Below are 19,350 nucleotides of genomic sequence, written 5' to 3' on the forward strand. Positions count from 1 at the left end.
CTCTAGGTCACATTTTTGGTCGGTCACTGAATTTATGGTGCAACAGGTACCGTTCCAACGCCATCATGTTTCTTTTTGATACACTGTCATTTTACAACTCATAAAAGTGGATGCTCGAATTTTTTTATTTTTTTTTTCGTGGCCGTAACCGTTTCACACACTCCGAAACACCTGTATCTCAAATTTCATTCAAATGCGTTTATTTTTGCGGCCGCTAGGGGAATCGTGTTTTACGGGAAAGTTATTTTACGACCACCCTGTATGTTGTTCAATATAGTTGATATAGAAGTGATACGAGAGGGATAATAAAGAGTTTACTTTATTCAAATTAATATTGTAAAGTATTTGATCTCAGAATCAAATAAACCAGTTTCAAAAGGTCACGTCGATGACGGATCAAGGAATGTAAATATTTTCAATTATAAATCCTTGACAATAAACCTTTGCAATTTTCTTATGGGATTCGCAAAGGGGTGTCATCCACGTGTTCGAAGAAACCTGCTGGGAAGTCGTCCGCTGTGCAATCCTCTACTTTGGCACCTTCGTTGAATCCGCTTTCGAAGGCTTTTCTGAGGTCATCGGACAGTTCACCGCATCGTTGCTCTACGATTTCCAATATGCATTCTCTAGCCAGGCGCACGGCCCTAGAACACAAAGAAAAGAAAAGATACTCGCACTATACAGACATTAAAACTTCGATACTTTCAACAATTGCGATAGGGTGATAGGCGAGGATGTAGAGGAGGTGATGGGGGTCATACCACCCCCCCCCCCAGTCAGGCTTTTCAGATAGTTAATTCATAGCGTGAAAATGCAAAATTATGAGAGTTGTCCCACCCTTGTGGTGGCCCATGATGGCAGTATTCGCTTCTCCTAACCAAACCGATAAATATGGGCGAAATTGATCCGGCCCCGTAAAATATCTTACGATCATACGAACCATACGAACCTGAGCAATTACTCGCCCTCCCCCCGACACATCGCACCTGGATCTGCACCTTCATAGGAGTGAGAGTAATCCCATGGAGCAAGATTTTTTTTCCGCCGAGCAATAATCTTTCTTACAGTGAGTTAAATGTGCCTAAACGCTCAATTTTGTAGAATAAGCCTAAGCTCATGCGCCACCTGTACGGCTCGATCGAAATTAGTACATCTGGAAAACTTTACGGTAAATGTGATAATTTCGAACTGATGAATTCTCTGTATGGCTTTTTGGTAAATTAGGAACATATTTTGACCTGGTGTACCAGCCGGGATTCGAACCCACACCAATATACAGCCAAAGATTTTCGTGCTAACCTTGCAGCTGTGAGAGAGATGCTGAGCATATAATGTTACTTGTATATCTATCCTGAAATCGTCGACATCATCATTAGGGTGCCGGGGATAGTACAGATAGGGCAGACAGTTTGAGCAATACAACCTGGAGACACAAATGACTTTCACTTGCAGTGATTTGCAACGTGGAATTTAAGCCAATGGTGCCAAAATGGGGGAAGGGGAAATGGTTCTCGGTTTGGCGGTAGAGTTCTGGGACACACTGTATAAGGGGCCATTCAAGTATAACGTCAACATCGAGGGGGAAGGGAGTTTCGGATTTGCCGAGTTTTGATGATGGGGAGAGTCGAATGATGATTACGTCATCAACCACCCTTGCGAAAATATAAAATATTTCTAATGACATCCTATACTAGGAATGAAAAATGAGTCGACGAGAAAAACCTCTGCCCCTGTGTGTGGACAATCACATCCCTAAAGATAAGTAGAATCCAAAGTGATTAAATCTTGATTCATTCTCAGCACCATGAACTTATTATTAGCCCCTCGGCAACAAGAGTTTCCCGTTCTGGAAAAAACACTTCCCGGTCACTGTATAGAGATCTAGGAGAATCAGAAGAAATGGGTTTATGATGGGAAAATGGGTTTCCCCCCCCCCCCCACACCCCGATTTTTTGGGGTCGTCTTGTTAAACATGGGTTTTCAATTTTTTTCGGTTTCGGTCGTCCAGAAAAGTGGCGAGGTTGGTATATACGGTTTATTTAATTATAAGCACCTTTTTGAAAAGGGGCCATTCAAGTATTACGTGAGCAGATTTTCAGCCATTTTTAACCCCTCCCTCCCCTTGTCAGCAAAACACTGACCCCCCCCTCCCCGTCAGCAAAATTTCGTCAGCAGCTTAGAATATTTCATATCTTCAAGAAGGAGTGGTTGATGACGTAAGCAACCTTCAAACCCCCCTCCCCCCCTTGTCATCAAAAGTCAGCAAATCCGAAACTTCCCCCCCCCCCTCGATGCTGACTTAATACTTGAATGACCCCAAACAAATTAAACAAGTTCAGATTGTTGTCAGTGTTTTTTATTCATATTTGACACATGGAGAAGTAATTTAGAACTTTTCTGAATGATAGTGTAATTATGTGTGAAAAATAACTTATTGAACAATGAACATGTATTTTTTTTATGACAGTAATATTCGATATTATTATAAAAACATGAATTACATTTGTGGGGTTCAAAACAGAAGGGATATAAGTGAAATTTTTGAAAATCCAAGTTGAGCATGTGCGAGTGAAGCTGTGAGTATCTTTTGTTCCGAGCACAAAGTGTATGCGTGTTGCTCAAACAGCGGGCTTAATTCTAGTGGTATAGAGCAAAACTACCTCACCAGCCAGCTATTTGGTTTGGAGCACAAGGGATGTGTACGAGTACAGTACTTCTATTGAGTTCTATCGCATTGCTGAGCTGGAAGAGATCTCGGCAACGGGATAAGTCCAGTGGCGAAGTTCTGGCGTTCATTCATTCAGTTCCATTGCATTGTGCAGTCATGTTACAGTGTGTTTCGACCTACAAAAGATGCTACCAACGCTAGTTTTGAGCATGTTTTAGAGCTTGCTGTACTCGGCAGTTATGGACTTTTGCCGTCACTCATTTGACGGCATTTAATAGCAATGCTGGGCGTTATGCAATATTTATTGCGTTATTGTCTAAGAAAATCAGCTCGGACGCCCGATTATTGACGCTATAGCCGAGGTGATGTTGCAACACAGGTCGTTGTAACCAAGTCTGACTGTATTTATAGTTTTCAAAGTTAAAGCTGGAATTTGAAATTCAAATATTTAGTTTTTAGCGTCATCAATATTGATGCATGCTTTATGCCGTCACTCATTTGAGGTCATATTTAACGACAATGCTGAGGGTCAAATCAAGGGTCATTTCCTTGTCAAATTCTGACTTCATGGTATCCGTAACACCAATACCAAATTGTAGATTAAAAATTTTAAGTTGATGGACACTCATTCATGGAATGTGACTACAATTGTGGGTTGACATTGATTGCAAAGAAGGAAAGTGACCAGGGAATGTTAGTTCCAGAACATTGAGAATCTCTTGTGGCCAATGATAATTAAAAAGTTCATGGTGGTGATGATGAATCAATAGGACTTCTCATCGCTCCAGATTCTCTTAAGCCTTTCCTCAAAGGCACAGTGGAACGCGTAGACAGAATTGTATACGGAAGATACAATGGCTTCACTGCATAAAGAGCGAAAAAAAAAACGGGGACGTTTTTTACAAAGAAAACTTGAGCAACCAGCTTGCCGTTGGCAGCACTTATAACAGACATCACACAGAAGCAAAAGTTCACGTTAAGTTCACGACACGTACGCGCACATTACACCGTGTACCAATTCGTTAGAAATTCTGCAGAGGAGTATAGACGACGTTCATGTGTGGTTTAGTATCCTTCAAATAGCATTGAAATAAACAGAAATTGATTATAACAACACATGAAATATATATTCCTCGTTATCGATATTTTAGTTTTAAGAAACGCTGTTTTTTTTGCATTTAAAATTAGTTTTTGATTGTCTTGGGGGGGGGGCTGCCTCGAGTAATCTATCCCCCCCGCTTCCGCCTACGCTTCTGATCCCAATATGCGGTAGGATGCGTGGGGGGGGGGGAAGGGACAGAGTTACAAAAATTTTGTTGACTAGGGTGGAGGAGGTCAGAGTTTTGATAACTTTTGCTGTTTGTAGGGGTTGGGGGAGAGGGTCAAAAATGGCTGAAAATCCGCTGACGTAATACTTGAATGGCCCCGCCTAAAGAATATAAATCTCGCTTACGTGCACCTAACTTTTCGGACAGCCACTGGATACGGCAAGGACGTGAGCGAAGCACCACTCTCCTCGAAGAGACGAGTAGCTCGCTTCACGCCGCTCATGGTGCAAGACGCGGCGGTTCCATTGTTCCCTACTCTTCCATTCTCCATCAAATTCTTCATGCAGTTTTCTAATGGATCCACTTCGACCTGAGATTCCCTCTCGAAGCCGTAACCTAAGGTGTTGGTAAAGAAAACGATTATACCCTGCAAAATTGTATCGCCGCTAAATAATTATTTATCGAAATTTGTCAAATCGAGCGGAAATTCCTCGTGGTCATCACTTCGAAAAGGTTTAGCGTCCTTCAACTTTTCTTAGCGCGGATAATAAATAGATCAATTCATATTATGCAAATACAAATACAGAGGCCCACAACAAGCAAATCCCAACAACCACGTGGCAGAAAAATGGCCCCCATAAAAAATATGGATGCCAAAATTTTGGAGCAATTCAATATAATTGAAATACAACAAACTAATATAAGAGCATATCGCGATACGAAAACTAATAATCTATATACTGTATATAAAATTGATTTTCTGTGTGTGTGTACGCGCGCGCGCGCGTGTGTGTGTGTATGTGTTCTCTATACAAATCTACAATTTTAGATCGATCGTCGCCAAATTTTGCATATATACCAAATGGAACCCGACTTGAACGATAGGCTACTTTAAAATTTCATTAGAGTAGGGCAAATGCCCCAAATAGGCAAAAAAACTGTCGAGCAACAATGGTTTTTGGGCCTCAACAACCACTTTCGGAACGTTCACTTTAGTTACCGTGGTTCCCTAGCAGTGCGTTCAGATGCATATGCCTTTACAATGGTTTGTCACTTCTTCAATGCTGTACGGATATGTATAATAGTTTATGCCTTTTTATAATGGTTTTCCACTTTTTTCAATCCTCCCAGTAATGAGAGCTTTTTGAATAGACACTATCATCAGCATTACTTTGAGGGTAAGGCAAAGGATGATCCTCATAGAAATCAGTGTTAAAATTGCCAATTTTACTGTAGAAATGCGGAAAATTAGTGGGAGGGGGGGGGGGTTTCCTGCCACATCAATAATTTTCAAAATTGTACTGAATTCTCGATTTTTGAAATATTGAGTTCGCTTAGTGATACGAAGCCCAGAAAATTAAATATGATGTAATTAGCCGGACCTTCTTTTGAGTTGGATATCCGTGGAATAACATTGATTTAAACTTTTTATTTCTATCTTCTCAAGCATGAAAATTAATGTCTCCGTATTGTCTTTTGATATTCAGCTGCATAAATTCATGTGTGGGGGTTAGATGGTTTTAAAAGTAACTATGAGCCCGTAAAAAAGTACATCGAAAAATTTCCACAGCTTTAACCAAGCATTTTTGGAAGCTGGAACAGGCAGAGATAGATAACTTGAAGTTCAGGAGGGGGGGGGGGAAGGGAATGGGATTCAAAATACCTAGCGCCCCCTTAAAAAAACAAAAACTATTCATTTCTATGTTTCTTTAATCTAGAATCGTTTATACACAGTCTATATGCCCCTCAAAGAAAGAAAGAGGGGGGAGATATCACATGAAAATCAAAAAGCCTCATTGAAGAAAACCCGGGCAGTGCCGGGTATTATAGCTACTCCCCAGCGCGACCCAACCCGCAAGGGTAAAAGGCTTATATCCCTGGAGGGACAGAGTCTGGGTCGTGACTGGTCTGTCGGGTATTATAGCTAGTTAATAATGAAATGCCCATAAGAAATATTACGGTTGTCTTAAACTAATCCTTGGCAAACTATTCTCATATATCACGCATTGAGACACATAAAATTGCATGAAGTTGAAGGAAGCAAATATACGATTTAAGACAGGTATCGTCTACCCGTTGCTCGCGACCACCACGGTGCTTCCTGAACCACTCGAAGTGCTCGATGCTTATGCCCGATTTCGTGAGCACTTGACAGGGCCGAATTAACCATTAACCAAAAGTAAGCACGTGCTTAGGGCATCAGTACAAAAGGGGCACCACAAAAAGATTTATCAAATGTTTTTTTTTTTTTTTAATGCACAATTTTTTTTTTAATATCGATCATCCGATAGAGAGAAGATCCTAAAATTTTAAGAACATTTGATTGTATAGTTAAAGAGCATTATCAGGGGCGGCTCGAGCTTACCTGCCGGTCGGTTGCGAAGCCTCATATGCCGCCCCCTAATGGTAACCCTGGCAGGAGGCTGACAGGTGTGAAAGGCACTTCGAGATAAATAGACTGACCATATTTCCTCGAGAAAAATACGGGATATCGAGATTCCCAAATACGGGAAAATACGGGACATCGCCAATTATCCGCCAAAAATGACGCCAAAACCGAGCAAAGTTGCCCAATATTGTTAAAATTACGGAAAAATCACAATGGCGGGAAATGAAGCGTTACTGCAAACTGCAGTGGATTAAAATAAATTTTACGAAAAAAGCGTTCACCAAGGCAAATGTGGGAGATTAATATTCTCATTTATAGTTGTAATTATCATAATATAGTTTGCCGCTAATATAGTAGCTAATATAGTAGTGCCGCTGTGGTGGTCGAGTGGTTATAGTGCCGGACTCGTGATGCGAGGATCCGGGTTCGAACCCCACAGTGGTGGTCGGCTGAAGTTGGTTTTCTGTGGTTCCCAACTTCAAGGCGCAAATGCGAGCCGGTCTCCCCGTTAAAAAGTCTCGCCACAGAGAGCAACAGTCCTACAACGGTAAATCATTCAACCATAACACTTCACTCATAGTTAGTAAAAACTGGGGGCAGATGACAGCATTACACATAACAAGCATTACACAGAAAACACAACTTTACGTCAGGTTGCACTACACGTACACGCACATTCCCGCATGTAACGATTCGTTGGGGGGTTCCGCGGGGGGGGGGGGTGTAGCAGTAGTAGGTAGGGGCTCGGGGATGCAGCCACCTCGTTGGGCAATTTGCCTGTTGTGGCGTTGTATTTGTATTTGTATTAGTTGAAAAATAATTTCAATCTTTGACTTCAATAAAGAATAAAAATTCAAGTAGGCTTCGTGTAAAATACGGGAAAAACCGGGACACTTTTGCCAACAAGTCGGGACGGCCAAAAATACAGAAAATACCGGGACTGTCCCGGGAAATACGGGACGTATGGTCACCCTAGAGATAAACCTGATTTTCTTGAATAAGAAATCCGCACAACATTGTTTGCCTTTAAAAATGCTTGTGACCATACGTCCCGATTTTGAAGTTGGGAAAAAAATATTTCCTGTTTATTTTTTTAATTCCAGAATTATTTTATTCCCAATAATGCCAGATAATTTGATTCCCGAGAAAGAGCACTTATTTTTGCGAGCCATCATCACTTATCCTGTAAAGTTGATGTTTAACGAGGTTATTTGTATTAAGAAATTTTTTTTCAAAAAAGTGAGAAGCCGAATTTTTTTCCTTGGCTCCCATTTGATTATTCCGGAACAAATTCTTTGTCAGGGAACCAAAATGGATCCTTGTCCCTTGTGATAGAGTACAGGTGCGGGCACTTGGCCATGCGACCCGTTGCGGCCGCACTTCGCGCCGCTCAAGAAGGAATGCTATGTATGCTGAATCCGAGGTGAATGGGTAAAAAATGAAATTTCATTTCAAAAAAATCGAAGAAAATGTTTTCTGTCTGTGTTTTCTAGAAGGTGGCGCGGATCTATGGATCTAAGGGTGGATGATGATCATCCCTTCCCCCCATCAAGCGAAGTATGCAATATTGCCCTCAATGCGATGAATTGTCATTCATGAAATTTTCGTAACTTCTGTATGATAATATTGCATTCAACTACGCAGCCGGGGCAACTACTCATTTAGGCACCCCCGCCCCCTCGTAATGCTGAAGGTTAAATAGTTAAATTTGCGTCCCCTTTTGTGATGCGCCCGGACACCAGACCCGCTTCTCCCCCCCCCCCTTCCTAGTTGCTTCCCTGCCTATTGGTAATATTATGGCCAATATCTAAGATTCAATGGTTTCTCCTTGGAGAGTGTTGTTACAGCCTTTATCCATCAACCGTTCGTCGTAGTGGTATACGGTTCTAATTTTAAATATTCTCAAAATGTGACCAGAAATCACCCTGTACGAGTTCTGGGGATTAAAATACATTGTACACAGAATAAAAAAATGTAAATTTTTATACGCCCCCCCCCCTCCCCCGTCTACTAACTTCCAATTAGGCAGTTGTTGCTCTTTCTCTTCTGAGCCCAACGAACAAATTACATGTCTTAACTGCACTATTCTCAGAGATACTACAATTCAAAAACGGAGACAGGTCCAGGCTTAGGAGAATTTCGCGGCACAATACTAACAAAAATTTTGCTTCCCCGTCTAAAAAATTTTTATGTAGTTGCTCCCCGACTTACAAACTTTTCGAGTTACGAACATAAATCATGAAGAATATTTTTTTTTCAGAAAAAACGCATTTTATTACACTCATTTTTTTCATTATTTCAGGAACGTGTTGATAGTCTGGACCGTAATCAAACACGATCCATTGAGAGGGAATGGCATTTAAATCAATTTTGCAAAATTCATAAATTATTAATAAGGGGGGGGGCGTTCAAGTATTAAATTTTTAGCCATTTCTGACCCCCCCCCCCTGTCAGCAAAAGTCAGCGAAACTATGGGTCCCTCCCCTTGTCAGCAAAATTTCGTCAGCACCGCCCCCTACATCTTAACGCATACTGGTGGGATCAGAAACGTACGCGGAAGGGGGGGGGGATCATAGGGCGCTCGAGTGCCACCCTACCCCCAGACGAAAAAAAAAAAATTTTTAATGTAAAAACATTTAAAAAAAATTAAAATTTCGAAAGAAAATACCTTTTTGTATGTTATTATAATCGATTTCTGTTGATTTCAATGCTATTTGAAGGGTAAGAACTCAAAATTTCTCTTTAAGAAATTCATTGCGAGCCACCCTTTAAGCCATATATGGTAAACCCTTGACCCGCGGACCAAATGTGGCACTGGAAATTATCTAATGTGGCTTGCCCCCTCCCCCCCTCAAACCCAGTTTTGTAAAAATGTAAAAATGTAATATAAAAATCTAACTAAGCGGCAACAAATCGCTTAAATGACCCGTGGCACAATTCAAGAGCATTTAAGTGGCCCGTGACATATTTTCAGATCACTGAGGTAGGCCCGTGGCACATTCAAAGATCACTTAAGTAACCCGCGACACAGTTCCAAAACACTTAAATGATCCGTAGCACATTTAGAGATTCCTTGAATGACGCGTGGCACAGTTTTAGAGCACTCAAGCGGCCTCCAGTGTGGCTCCGCATCAATCAAGTTACCCGCGGAACATTCCAGATTTACTTGAGTGACCCGTGGCATAATTACGTATCACTTGAGTGATGCGTGGCACAGTTCCAGAGCACTTAAAGCAGCCCAGACATATTTCCAGAGCATTTAAGTGGCCCGGACACGTTTCCAGAGCACTTGAAGGGTCCGTGAAACCTTTAGAGGTCACTAAAGTGGCTCCGTAGGGGGCTCATCATGTTTTTTACGCTCGAGATATTCATTACAGCCATCTCTCAATCTGTAATACAAAGTTGAATGAGACGATCATGTTTTTAGTAATAAGACTTACTAGTGTGGCGCTACAAGCGTTGCGTGCTGGGTTCCTGTGGATAGGGTTCTAGGGTTAATTAAAGCACCCAGATTATATAGTGACATGTGGCACAATTTTAGAGCACTTGGCCCCCCCCCCCCCCACAGGGAGGAACATCATCACTCAAGTTACCCGCGGAACGTTCCCTGATTACTTTAGTAATCGATCGGCCTAAAATTGCATATTTGTATAAAGAACAAACATACATACATACATACTTTCACATTTATATGTAAGATAATTAGCGTGGTCCACATCTGCTGACACTTCATTGTGGCCCGAATCATGTTGAGCAGACATAAATTTTTGTCATACGTTTAAAAGGCGCTTCATCATCTCTTTATCAAATATACGTTGCAATTCGGCCACTTTGATCATTTTTCGAATCATTTATTGCTGTTTTTGTTTAATTAATGTAAATTAATGGAAGTAAAGCAATCAAGTACTGGAATTCCATGATCCCGCCCACAAGGGTGTGACTGACAGGCAGGATCGTCTTAAGAGCATCATGGGCCCCCGAGCCAAGGGATTTTTTGGAGCCCCTACCTGAAAAATTCAACTACGTCTCGTTTTTCTGAGGCACCTCTTCTCTTGAGGCCCGGGGGAGGGGGGGGGGGCATGCGTTATGACGGCACCGCCTAAGGTTCGCATCATTCGTTTTTTCAGTTTTGAATCTGGTAACCGTATCTGAAGACCACATAATCCGTATTTTCACTTATTTGTTCGATCATCCATATTGTCCGAATTTTTACGTGGGAAGAAATGATTATTTTTTCTACATAAATTTGTAATGTGCCAATTTGGTTACCGAAATTTTTGTCTCATAAAAAAATCAATAAAAGAAATAATTTCGGCATTAATGAAAGTGATAATAATAAAATTAATAAAAGATAATTCCAGAATTAATGAAAGAAAATATTCTAGAATTAATGTAAGGTATAATTTCAGCATAGATAAAAAAATTATAATAATTTCAGCATTAATGAAAGAGATAATTTCAGCATTAATGAAAGAGATAATTTCAGCATTAATGAAAGAGATAATTTCAGCATTAATGAAAGAGATAATTTCAGCATTAATGAAAGAGATAATTTCAGCATTAATGAAAGAGATAATTTCAGCATTAATGAAAGATAATTCCAGAATGATGAAAGTGGTAATTCCAAAATTGATGAAATCAATAATTCCAGTATTAATAAAAGAGATATTTTCAGTATTAATGAAAGAAACAAATCCAGAATTGATGAAAGCAATTATTCCAGAAGTAATGAAAGAAAATTCAAGAACTGATGAAAGAAATTATTTAATATATTTTCACCTTTATATGAGTTCTCTCTCCATCCTTTCTTTTAATCTTTAAAACGCAATATTTAGAGACCGAACCGTACATTTCTATGGGCAAATTGCCAGGCACGAACTGTGTTTTCACACAGTCACGTGATTTCCTTGCATTTGATGTCGCTGCCGTCGCGGCGGCGGCTGGATGCTCCCTCCACTAATATAAGCTCGATGCAAGCCTCCTTGTCGTCTGCTTCTCTCCGGGTTATTTGTTTTGGACGTCTCCTTGTGTCCTGAAAAAATTACTGAACTGGAAGTTCGAACTTCCAGTTCTTTTTGTGAGCTTAGCTTGTAGGGAACCGAACAAACCGTCTGTCGTCTGCTCATTAAGAGGTTTTTTGTTTTGGACGTCTCCTTATGCTCAAAGAAAATAACCGAACTTTTAGTTTAAATTCCCAGTTCAGTTTACGAGCTTTGTTTATAAGGAACTGAGCGGAATAAAGAATATAGTTTTTTATTTAAACTTCATCATCACCACATGAGTCACTTTTAAATTTGACATTGGATGGCAGCACCTAACCTACTATAAGCTATATAATTGAATATTGAAATAATTACTGGCAAAAATTTTTTCCTTGTTCTTTAGTTCTCATAAAAATTCGTATTTCCAAATGTCTATATGTTTGATTTTCTTGCTATTGCTCCTCCCCCCCCCCACAGTCTGCTGCAGAGCTCCCTAGGCATGGGCCCTTGCATTCCTGAAGCGGGGGCCATTCCAGATCTGCGGCAGGCCCCGGGCCAGATTTTTCACGGGCTCTCACAAATGAATTTATAATATGGAAAGCAGGGCTGTCTTAATAGTGTCGTGGGACCTCCGGCCAAGTGATTTTTCTCAGGCTCTACACAGCAAAGTCTTGAAAATTTCAACCGGTTCTCATTTTTGTGAGGCCCTCGGGCCGTTCCCGCGCGGGGCCCACGTGTTAAGACAGCAATGGTGGGAAGACAAAAAGTAAGAATTTCCCTGGAGACCTTTTAGCGACTCGGTGACATGACTTGACTGCAAATTTACGAGTGCGTTTCCTTTCATGTGCATACATGCAGAGTCAAACTTGGGTAATGACACCCTTGATGAAATCATGTTATTGTTTCGCTCGTTGAAACTGAGGTAGGAGCAGGGTCGTTTTAATACATGAGCCGGGCCCCAAATTCATAAGGGAGTCTAGTGTTACACAGATCTGTGTAACACCACACATCTGTGTACTTCGAAGTAAAAACAAAAACAATAAATGATTTGGAATCAGGACCGCAACTAGAAGGGAGCAGACGGGTCTGGTGGCCCGGGCGATGGAACTGAAAGGGTGCCAAATACACCCTTTAATTCAGGCCCGTAGCCAGAAATTTCGTTCGGGGAGGGGAACCGAATGATAGAACAATAGATTTGGCCATCTTTTTTAGTTTTTTCTGTCATTTTCTCACATTCCGGTGGTGAGGACCAGACCCCCCCCCCCCACTAAGCCTCGCGAATGCGAGCCGGCCGATCTCCCCGTTAATAAGTCTCGCCACAGAGAGCAACAGACGTACAAACAGCACAAATGCAATTCAATCGTAACACATGATTCACTTAACTTCTGAAATATAGATGGCAGCACTGAAAAATCAAACGCAACACTACGTATGCACTCAGACTTTTGGGTACACATACAGCTACACCTCTCGCTAAGCTTACACACAAATCGCTAGGTAGTAAATCACCCATAAATGGTGATAGACCTGAGTTGTGGTCGGTTTGAAAGAAAGAAAAGACCCTCTCGCAACGCCCTTGCTTGATTTAACTGCTTCTTCTACATGCAAGAAGTGTCAAAATTCCGGCTTTTAGGCCGTAACTGAGATTTTCGGTGCCCGGGGCAAGCAGGATTTTGTTAATTCTTCCCCCCCCCCCCCCACACAACTTCAAAATTCGAATATTTTATAGCGCGGTGTTTCTTTATTCCCACCTAAAACTGCCGCCTCCTAGATTTTGGAGCCCTGGACTGTTGCTCCCCATGGGGGAAAGAATAACAGGAGGTGACGCGACCAGCGCCTCCGTTGAAAAACCATGGCGAATCTGGGTTGCCAGATGAAGCCAGTGATCGCTCTATTAAAGGGACCAAGTAAGCCCAAACAAACCGTGGCTTCCCGTGCTTTCCTATGAGAAACATCCCCGTTTTTTTAAAAATCATTTAAAAATTTACTATTCACTTTAGGAACTCGATTTTTTGCCCTCAAATTCTTTGGATATATTTATACAATTGAACGAGAGCTTTTATAATTTTAGTTGTTATTTGTTTTCGAATATCAACTTCTACAACATGGAACCTTTTGCAAAAATAACCAAAATTTACCCATATCTTGTGCCACAAAATTTCTTCTCGGCATTTTAATTTTAAAAATATTATGCCAAAACATGTAATACCTCAGTGCTGAGAGAAATACAATGTTTAAAGACACTTGAACAAGCGGTGTTTGAAAAAAAATCTGCCTTTTTTTGCGAAAAACATTAGCATATATAATGCCTTTCAGCTGTTTATATTAAAATACTGTAGAAATATTTCTCCATTCCAGGCCAAAAAACTCGAACGCAGACACAATTTTAGATTTCATATTCAATTCGAAACTTTTTTGTGTTAAGTTTTCGTACACTTACCACTTTAAAAGCAAAGTAATTGGTACAAAATGAAGAGAAAAAAACAGCCCAGATTATTTTTCTAAATACTATAGGCCAGAGAGTTGCTCGTAAGAAAAGTTTTTTATTTTTTAATATTGTTTTCTCAATACATCTACATAGCGGAAAGTTCGGATGGGCGGCATATATTTCCAGTAATACGTATTCAAGAATATGAAAGTCGAACGGAAGAAGGGTGGCGAAATTTGTACAGCCTACAGGCAGCAAAACCATAAATACACAGTGGCGGAGGACGCTCGAGCACTTCCAGTACTTTGAGGCCATAGGCATGACCCCCACATCCTGAAGCAGGGCCCCTAGTCTGGGATCTTTCACGGACCCCCCGACCAGATTTTCACGGGGGTCCCCTTTATGATGAATTTATAGTGTGAAAAAACAGAAAAATGATTAAAATCCTCCCGGGCCCCAGGGCTGGAGCCTTGCCAGCCCACCCCTTGTGGGGGGCCATGGCCATAGGCGGAGATTGACTTGGAAGTCTGGGGGGGGGGCAAGGTCATTATTGCTGGGGGGGGGGGCACGATGATGATGATGTCAGCTCATATATACATTAGATCAGTCGACTCCACCTTTGCCCCCCCCCGTATCTCCGCCCATGTTTGAGGCACGGGGGCGGCAAAACGCTGTTTGCCCCGGGTGCCAAAAATCCTAGCTACGGCCCTGTCAGAAGGTGCTCGAGCACCTCAGGATTGATTCAGAAATCAAAATTTCTCATGTAAAGCTTAAGACGAGCGCCCACGGGCCTCAAACACTTTCGAAATGTCCCGGATCTATCATAATGAGGAACGAAACAAAAAGGCAAGATAAACAGTTAAAAGAAAAAAATTATGAAATTGCATTTTATTGCAGCTTCAAATTATTTTAATTAATCATATTGCCATTGACATTAATGTGATGCATCAAATTTTTAAAATAAATTGAAGCCATTGAACTAAAAACTTATGACGAGTCGAGAGTGAAAAGTGATCTTCTCCTTTTTCAAAAATAAATTAAAAATATAAAAACCCCTTATACAAGGATAAACTTTTATCTTTCCCCTTTATTGGATCATGTAGATCACCTGAAGACGCATTAAACGGTCATGGTGCTTAAATTTATTTAGTTATTAATATTTTAAAAGAATTCGATCCGGCAAAACACATGTTAAGTATAGGGAAAAGAGCGGTTTGTTTGGGCTTACTCGTCAGCCCATAGGGTTGCCACAACGGCTTCACTTTTCGTTCCCGATGTCACCTCCTGTTATTCTTTCCTCCATGGTTGCTCCCCCCCCCCCCCATGGCCCCCACATCCTGAAACAGGGCCTCTAAGCTGGGATCTTTTACGGGCCCCTTTGTGATAAATTTATAGCGTGAAAAACTAAAAAAAAAATGATGAAAATCGTCTCGGGTCCCAGGGCTGGAGCCTTGTCAGCCAATCCCTTGTGGGGGCCATGTCCCCCCCCCCCCCAACACACACACACAGTTCCAACCCCGTCTGAAATTATTTCAAACGTCAAATATTGTATTAAAAATTGAAATCATTTCACCACTTCAAAATGTTTTGTATCATGTAACGCTGTTTGCGAAAACTAATTGATGGAAAGAGGCTTTTCCCTCAGTTTACGGATGTACTTTCCAACTTTTCGCAGATTCGTGAATTTTCAACTACTTTCTAATTGGGTTTTTTCTTAGGACAGGGTGTCCATGTAAAATCAATTTTTTAATTTTTTATTTTGTGACACACTGTATTTTCATTCTCAAAACTGAAACAGAGTGGTTCCTGGCCACATTTTCAGCATTTTTCAAACTGGAACCATACCTCTACAGCAGTGGTTCTCAACCGGTGCGCCGCTTGGGGCTCTTTGTGCGCTCTCAAGGGGATCCGCTGAAGCTCGAGGAAAATAAAAACAGTAAAATATTTGAAAGAACGATTATAAATGTTTTTAAATAGTAAAAAATAAATCACCAACTCCTATGAATAATTAAAAAATTGACCTGCGGGGCTCCGCCATAGAGTATTTTCACTTGTAAGGGCTCCGCGCGAGTCAAAACAGGCTGCTCTACAGCAAATAGTAGACGAGATGAAGGGCGAATTAACAGAGGCCACCCTATATAGTAAATCCATGGTCTATCTAAAAAAAACATTTTAATCAATTTGTTCCGAGGGAAATCCAAACCGTTTTCCTAATGTTATGCACCGGAGAGTTTTCTTTATTTTGAATCAAATTTTAATTCAATTTCACTATAATATAATACAGCAGTTCCCAACCGGGGGTACGCGATAGGCCGTTAGGGGGTACGCGAAAGGAAAATGGTAATGGCGGCCATCCATCTAAAAAAAAAACAAAATGATTAAAAAGATTAACAAGAAATTTTACAAAGGTAGGTACAGGTTTTTTACTAATATTGTCAGTTGTGTAATATATTGACCTTTCCCTGTCAATGAAATCTTCTATAACAGAGGGGTTGCGTCCGCTGGAAGGTTCGGCCTTCCAACCTACGATCGGGATTCGTGAACTCCTTCCTCTCGTCTCACTTTTCTTCGGCGTTTTAGATTTGATTGTTGAAACATGCCGGGCCGTGCATAAAATACAAATACAAATACAAATACAACGCCACAACAGGCAAATTGCCCAACGAGGTGGCTGCATCATGGATCCCCGAGCCCCTACCTACTACTGCTACACCACACCCCGCCCCCCGCAGAACCCCCCAACAAATCGGTACATGCGGGAATGTGCGTGTACGTGTAGTGCAACCTGACGTAAAGTTTTGTTTTCTGTGTAATGCTTGTTATGTGTAGTGCTGTCATCTGCCCCCAGTTTTACTGACTACGAGTGAAGTGTTATGGTTGAATGATTTACCGTTGTAGGACTGTTGCTCTCTGTGGCGAGACTTTTTAACAGGGAGATCGGCTCGCATTTGCGCCTTGAAGTTGGGAACCACAGAAAACCAACTTCAGCCGACCACCACTGTGGGGTTCGAACCCGGATCCTCGCATCACGAGTCCGGCACTATAACCACTCGACCACCACAGCGGCAAAGCGAAGAATTAATTCGTGTTGCGTTTAACTTTTGTTGTGGGCGTTTGTATTGAGGCGTGTGGTCGGCTGAAGTTGGTTTTCTGTGGTTCCCAACTTCAGGGCGCGAATGCGAGCCGATCTCCCCGTTAAAAAGTCTCGCCACAGAGAGCAACAGGCCTACAACGTTACAAATATTCAATCATTACACTTCACTCACAATTTAAAGTATAGATGGCAGCACTGAAACATCATACACAACACTAGCTACACACTCAGACTGTTAGGTGCACTCACTTTGTTCCAGACTCTGCCACGAAGCTGGGCTGGAAGAGATCTCGGCAACTGGATAAGTCCGGTGGCAGAGACCCTGGCGTTCATTCTTTGTATTGAGGCGTGTGCGTGTTAATCCCACAATTTTCTACATCAACTTTTCTACCAAGCACCTACTACTCACGTCATTTTCGCTATGGATCAGTGGCTAAAAACTAGATCTGTGCGGAAGCGGACTGAAACACCAAAATGAAATATCGTGCACCTGTAAACGTGAAAACATATTTCGAATCTTCCAAGAGTGATTCTGTCAAAGCTACCGAAACCTCCTACTATATTAGCTATCGTATTGCGAGACGGGGAAAAAATCACGCTATTGGTGAAAAGATGCTGTCAGGAAAGTGCTCTCATAATGAGTCTAATATCCCGGACAAATAATTTTTTCCCATCCGAGACGACGAAAGTGCCGACGTTGCGCCATATTCAGTGATACTTGTAATTGTTAAGTACTTGAAAGAGAAAAGAAAATCTTTTTATTTGTCACCCATCGAAGGGGTTACGACTGCCAAAGACGTATTTGAAGCAATTAATCATTCTTTCCTTAAAAAAAAAGAATTCAGTGGCCAAAACGCATTGCCTCACAACAGACGGAGGAAAATCCACGGAATGTTGCTACTCAGGCCGTCGTTCCCAAAATGAAATGGCAGAAGTCACTCCCGCAATGAAATGGACTCACTGCACAGACAGATAGATCCCTGCATCGAAACCGTTGCCCCCAAATTTGCGAAACGTTCTTGATGAAGCGGTCAAGGTTGTCAACTTTGTCAAGGTGAATCCTACCAACTACAGGTTGTTTAAATTGTTGTGTGAAGACATGAACATCCTTCACAACGCTTTGCTTTTGCACACCGAAGTTAGGTGGTTGTCCCGGGGTGGTAAGGGAACCGAGCCAGTACGGCGGACTGAAAAAGGTTGGGAACCACTGATATAATATAATATAATATAATATAATATAATATAATATAATATAATATAATATAATATAATATAATATAATATAATATAATATTATGTTTCTTATGGGAAATAAAATAAGTTTTAGATTGAAATTAATTAAAAATTCGTTATTATTTTTTTTTAATAAATTAAATTCTTATAACACCTTTGAAATGATAAACTTACCAAATGCTAACACACTAATAATAAGTACCAAGATCTTCATTTTTTCTGTTACGTTAAAACGAAACACTGATCGGCGAAACGTGACGCGTCTTAGGTGTAGAAAAATGGAAATTTAATTATAACTCTTCACCTAATCTCGGTGACGGATTTCCTCTAAATCATTTCCTTCCAGTGAAAGACACTAGCTGTCGTTATCATGCAGCTCAAGTTACCGCACGAGCGCAGTGCGTGTTAGAGAGTATACTGTTGCCAACCTTATTATATCCTGCCCGGAAAATTGGGTTTTTTATTTGCCCCTTTGACATTTTTTTTTTAAATTATTTAAGTATCATCGATGTGCTTTTTTGAAATGTATGTAAATTATTTAAGCTTATGCGTACTCCGGTGTTTTTTCTAACTTGATAATATAACTATAAATTGGGGAGTTATTTCCATCGCGCCACTGAATCGGTATAATAATCTCATTAATCGCTATTATCAATGGAATGACAGCTACGAAGGTTTTTTAACAGCTGGCTGATGCGAAGTTATATTTAGGAAAGAGAGAAAACTTTCAACTGCCCCTGCGGGGAATCGAACACACGTCCTTTCACGTTCCGCGTGAACCTCCCTAGGCCACTAGACTACAGAGGCAACGACTATCTCGAAGTTTCCTTGGAGCTCGTGTGCATTGGACGGGACCGTACATGGACGGTCGGACCTAACTCGGTCAAAGCTCACAATTGCTGACAATGCCAATAGATGGCGACTTATCCGAGGATGATATCACTCTCCGCTATACATACAAAGGATTTTTAACAGCTGGCTGATGCGAAGATATATTTAGGAAAGAGAGAAAATTCAACTGCCCCTGTGCGGGGAATCTTGTGGGCTTTGGCCTGAGTTAGGTCCGGCCGTCCATGTACGGTCCCGTTCAGTTCGAACTAGAGCGTTCACCCGGAACGTGAATGGACGTGGGTTCGATTCCTCGCAGGAGCAGTTGACTTTTCTCTCTCCTAAATATATCTTCGCATCAGCCAGCTGGTAATTAACCTTGGTATGGATTTCGTGAGTGACTTCATCCTAGAATGGCAATGAATCCAATTGGCTAAAATCCAATGCGTCCATTTATCTC

At 41.2% G+C, this 19,350-nt stretch overlaps 1 protein-coding gene across 1 annotated transcript; it reads right to left on the reverse strand.

Annotated features, from left to right (window-relative positions):
* Positions 1 to 304: 304 nt before the first annotated feature.
* On the reverse strand, positions 305 to 18,396 carry LOC149081454 (uncharacterized). The gene is made up of 3 exons (XM_089237342.1): positions 18,237 to 18,396; positions 4,122 to 4,332; positions 305 to 644 (listed from the first exon to the last, which is right to left on the reverse strand). The coding sequence occupies exons 1-3, from the start codon at positions 18,274 to 18,276 to the stop codon at positions 455 to 457; spliced, it is 441 nt and encodes a 146-aa protein (XP_089093468.1). The 5' UTR covers positions 18,277 to 18,396; the 3' UTR covers positions 305 to 454.
* Positions 18,397 to 19,350: the final 954 nt, after the last annotated feature.

The sequence above is a fragment of the Pholcus phalangioides genome, unplaced genomic scaffold (genome assembly GCF_987345545.1).
Source record: "Pholcus phalangioides strain wild (caught in Gottingen) unplaced genomic scaffold, Ppha-v1.0 ptg000010l_1, whole genome shotgun sequence".
Taxonomy (NCBI): Eukaryota; Metazoa; Arthropoda; class Arachnida; order Araneae; family Pholcidae; genus Pholcus; species Pholcus phalangioides.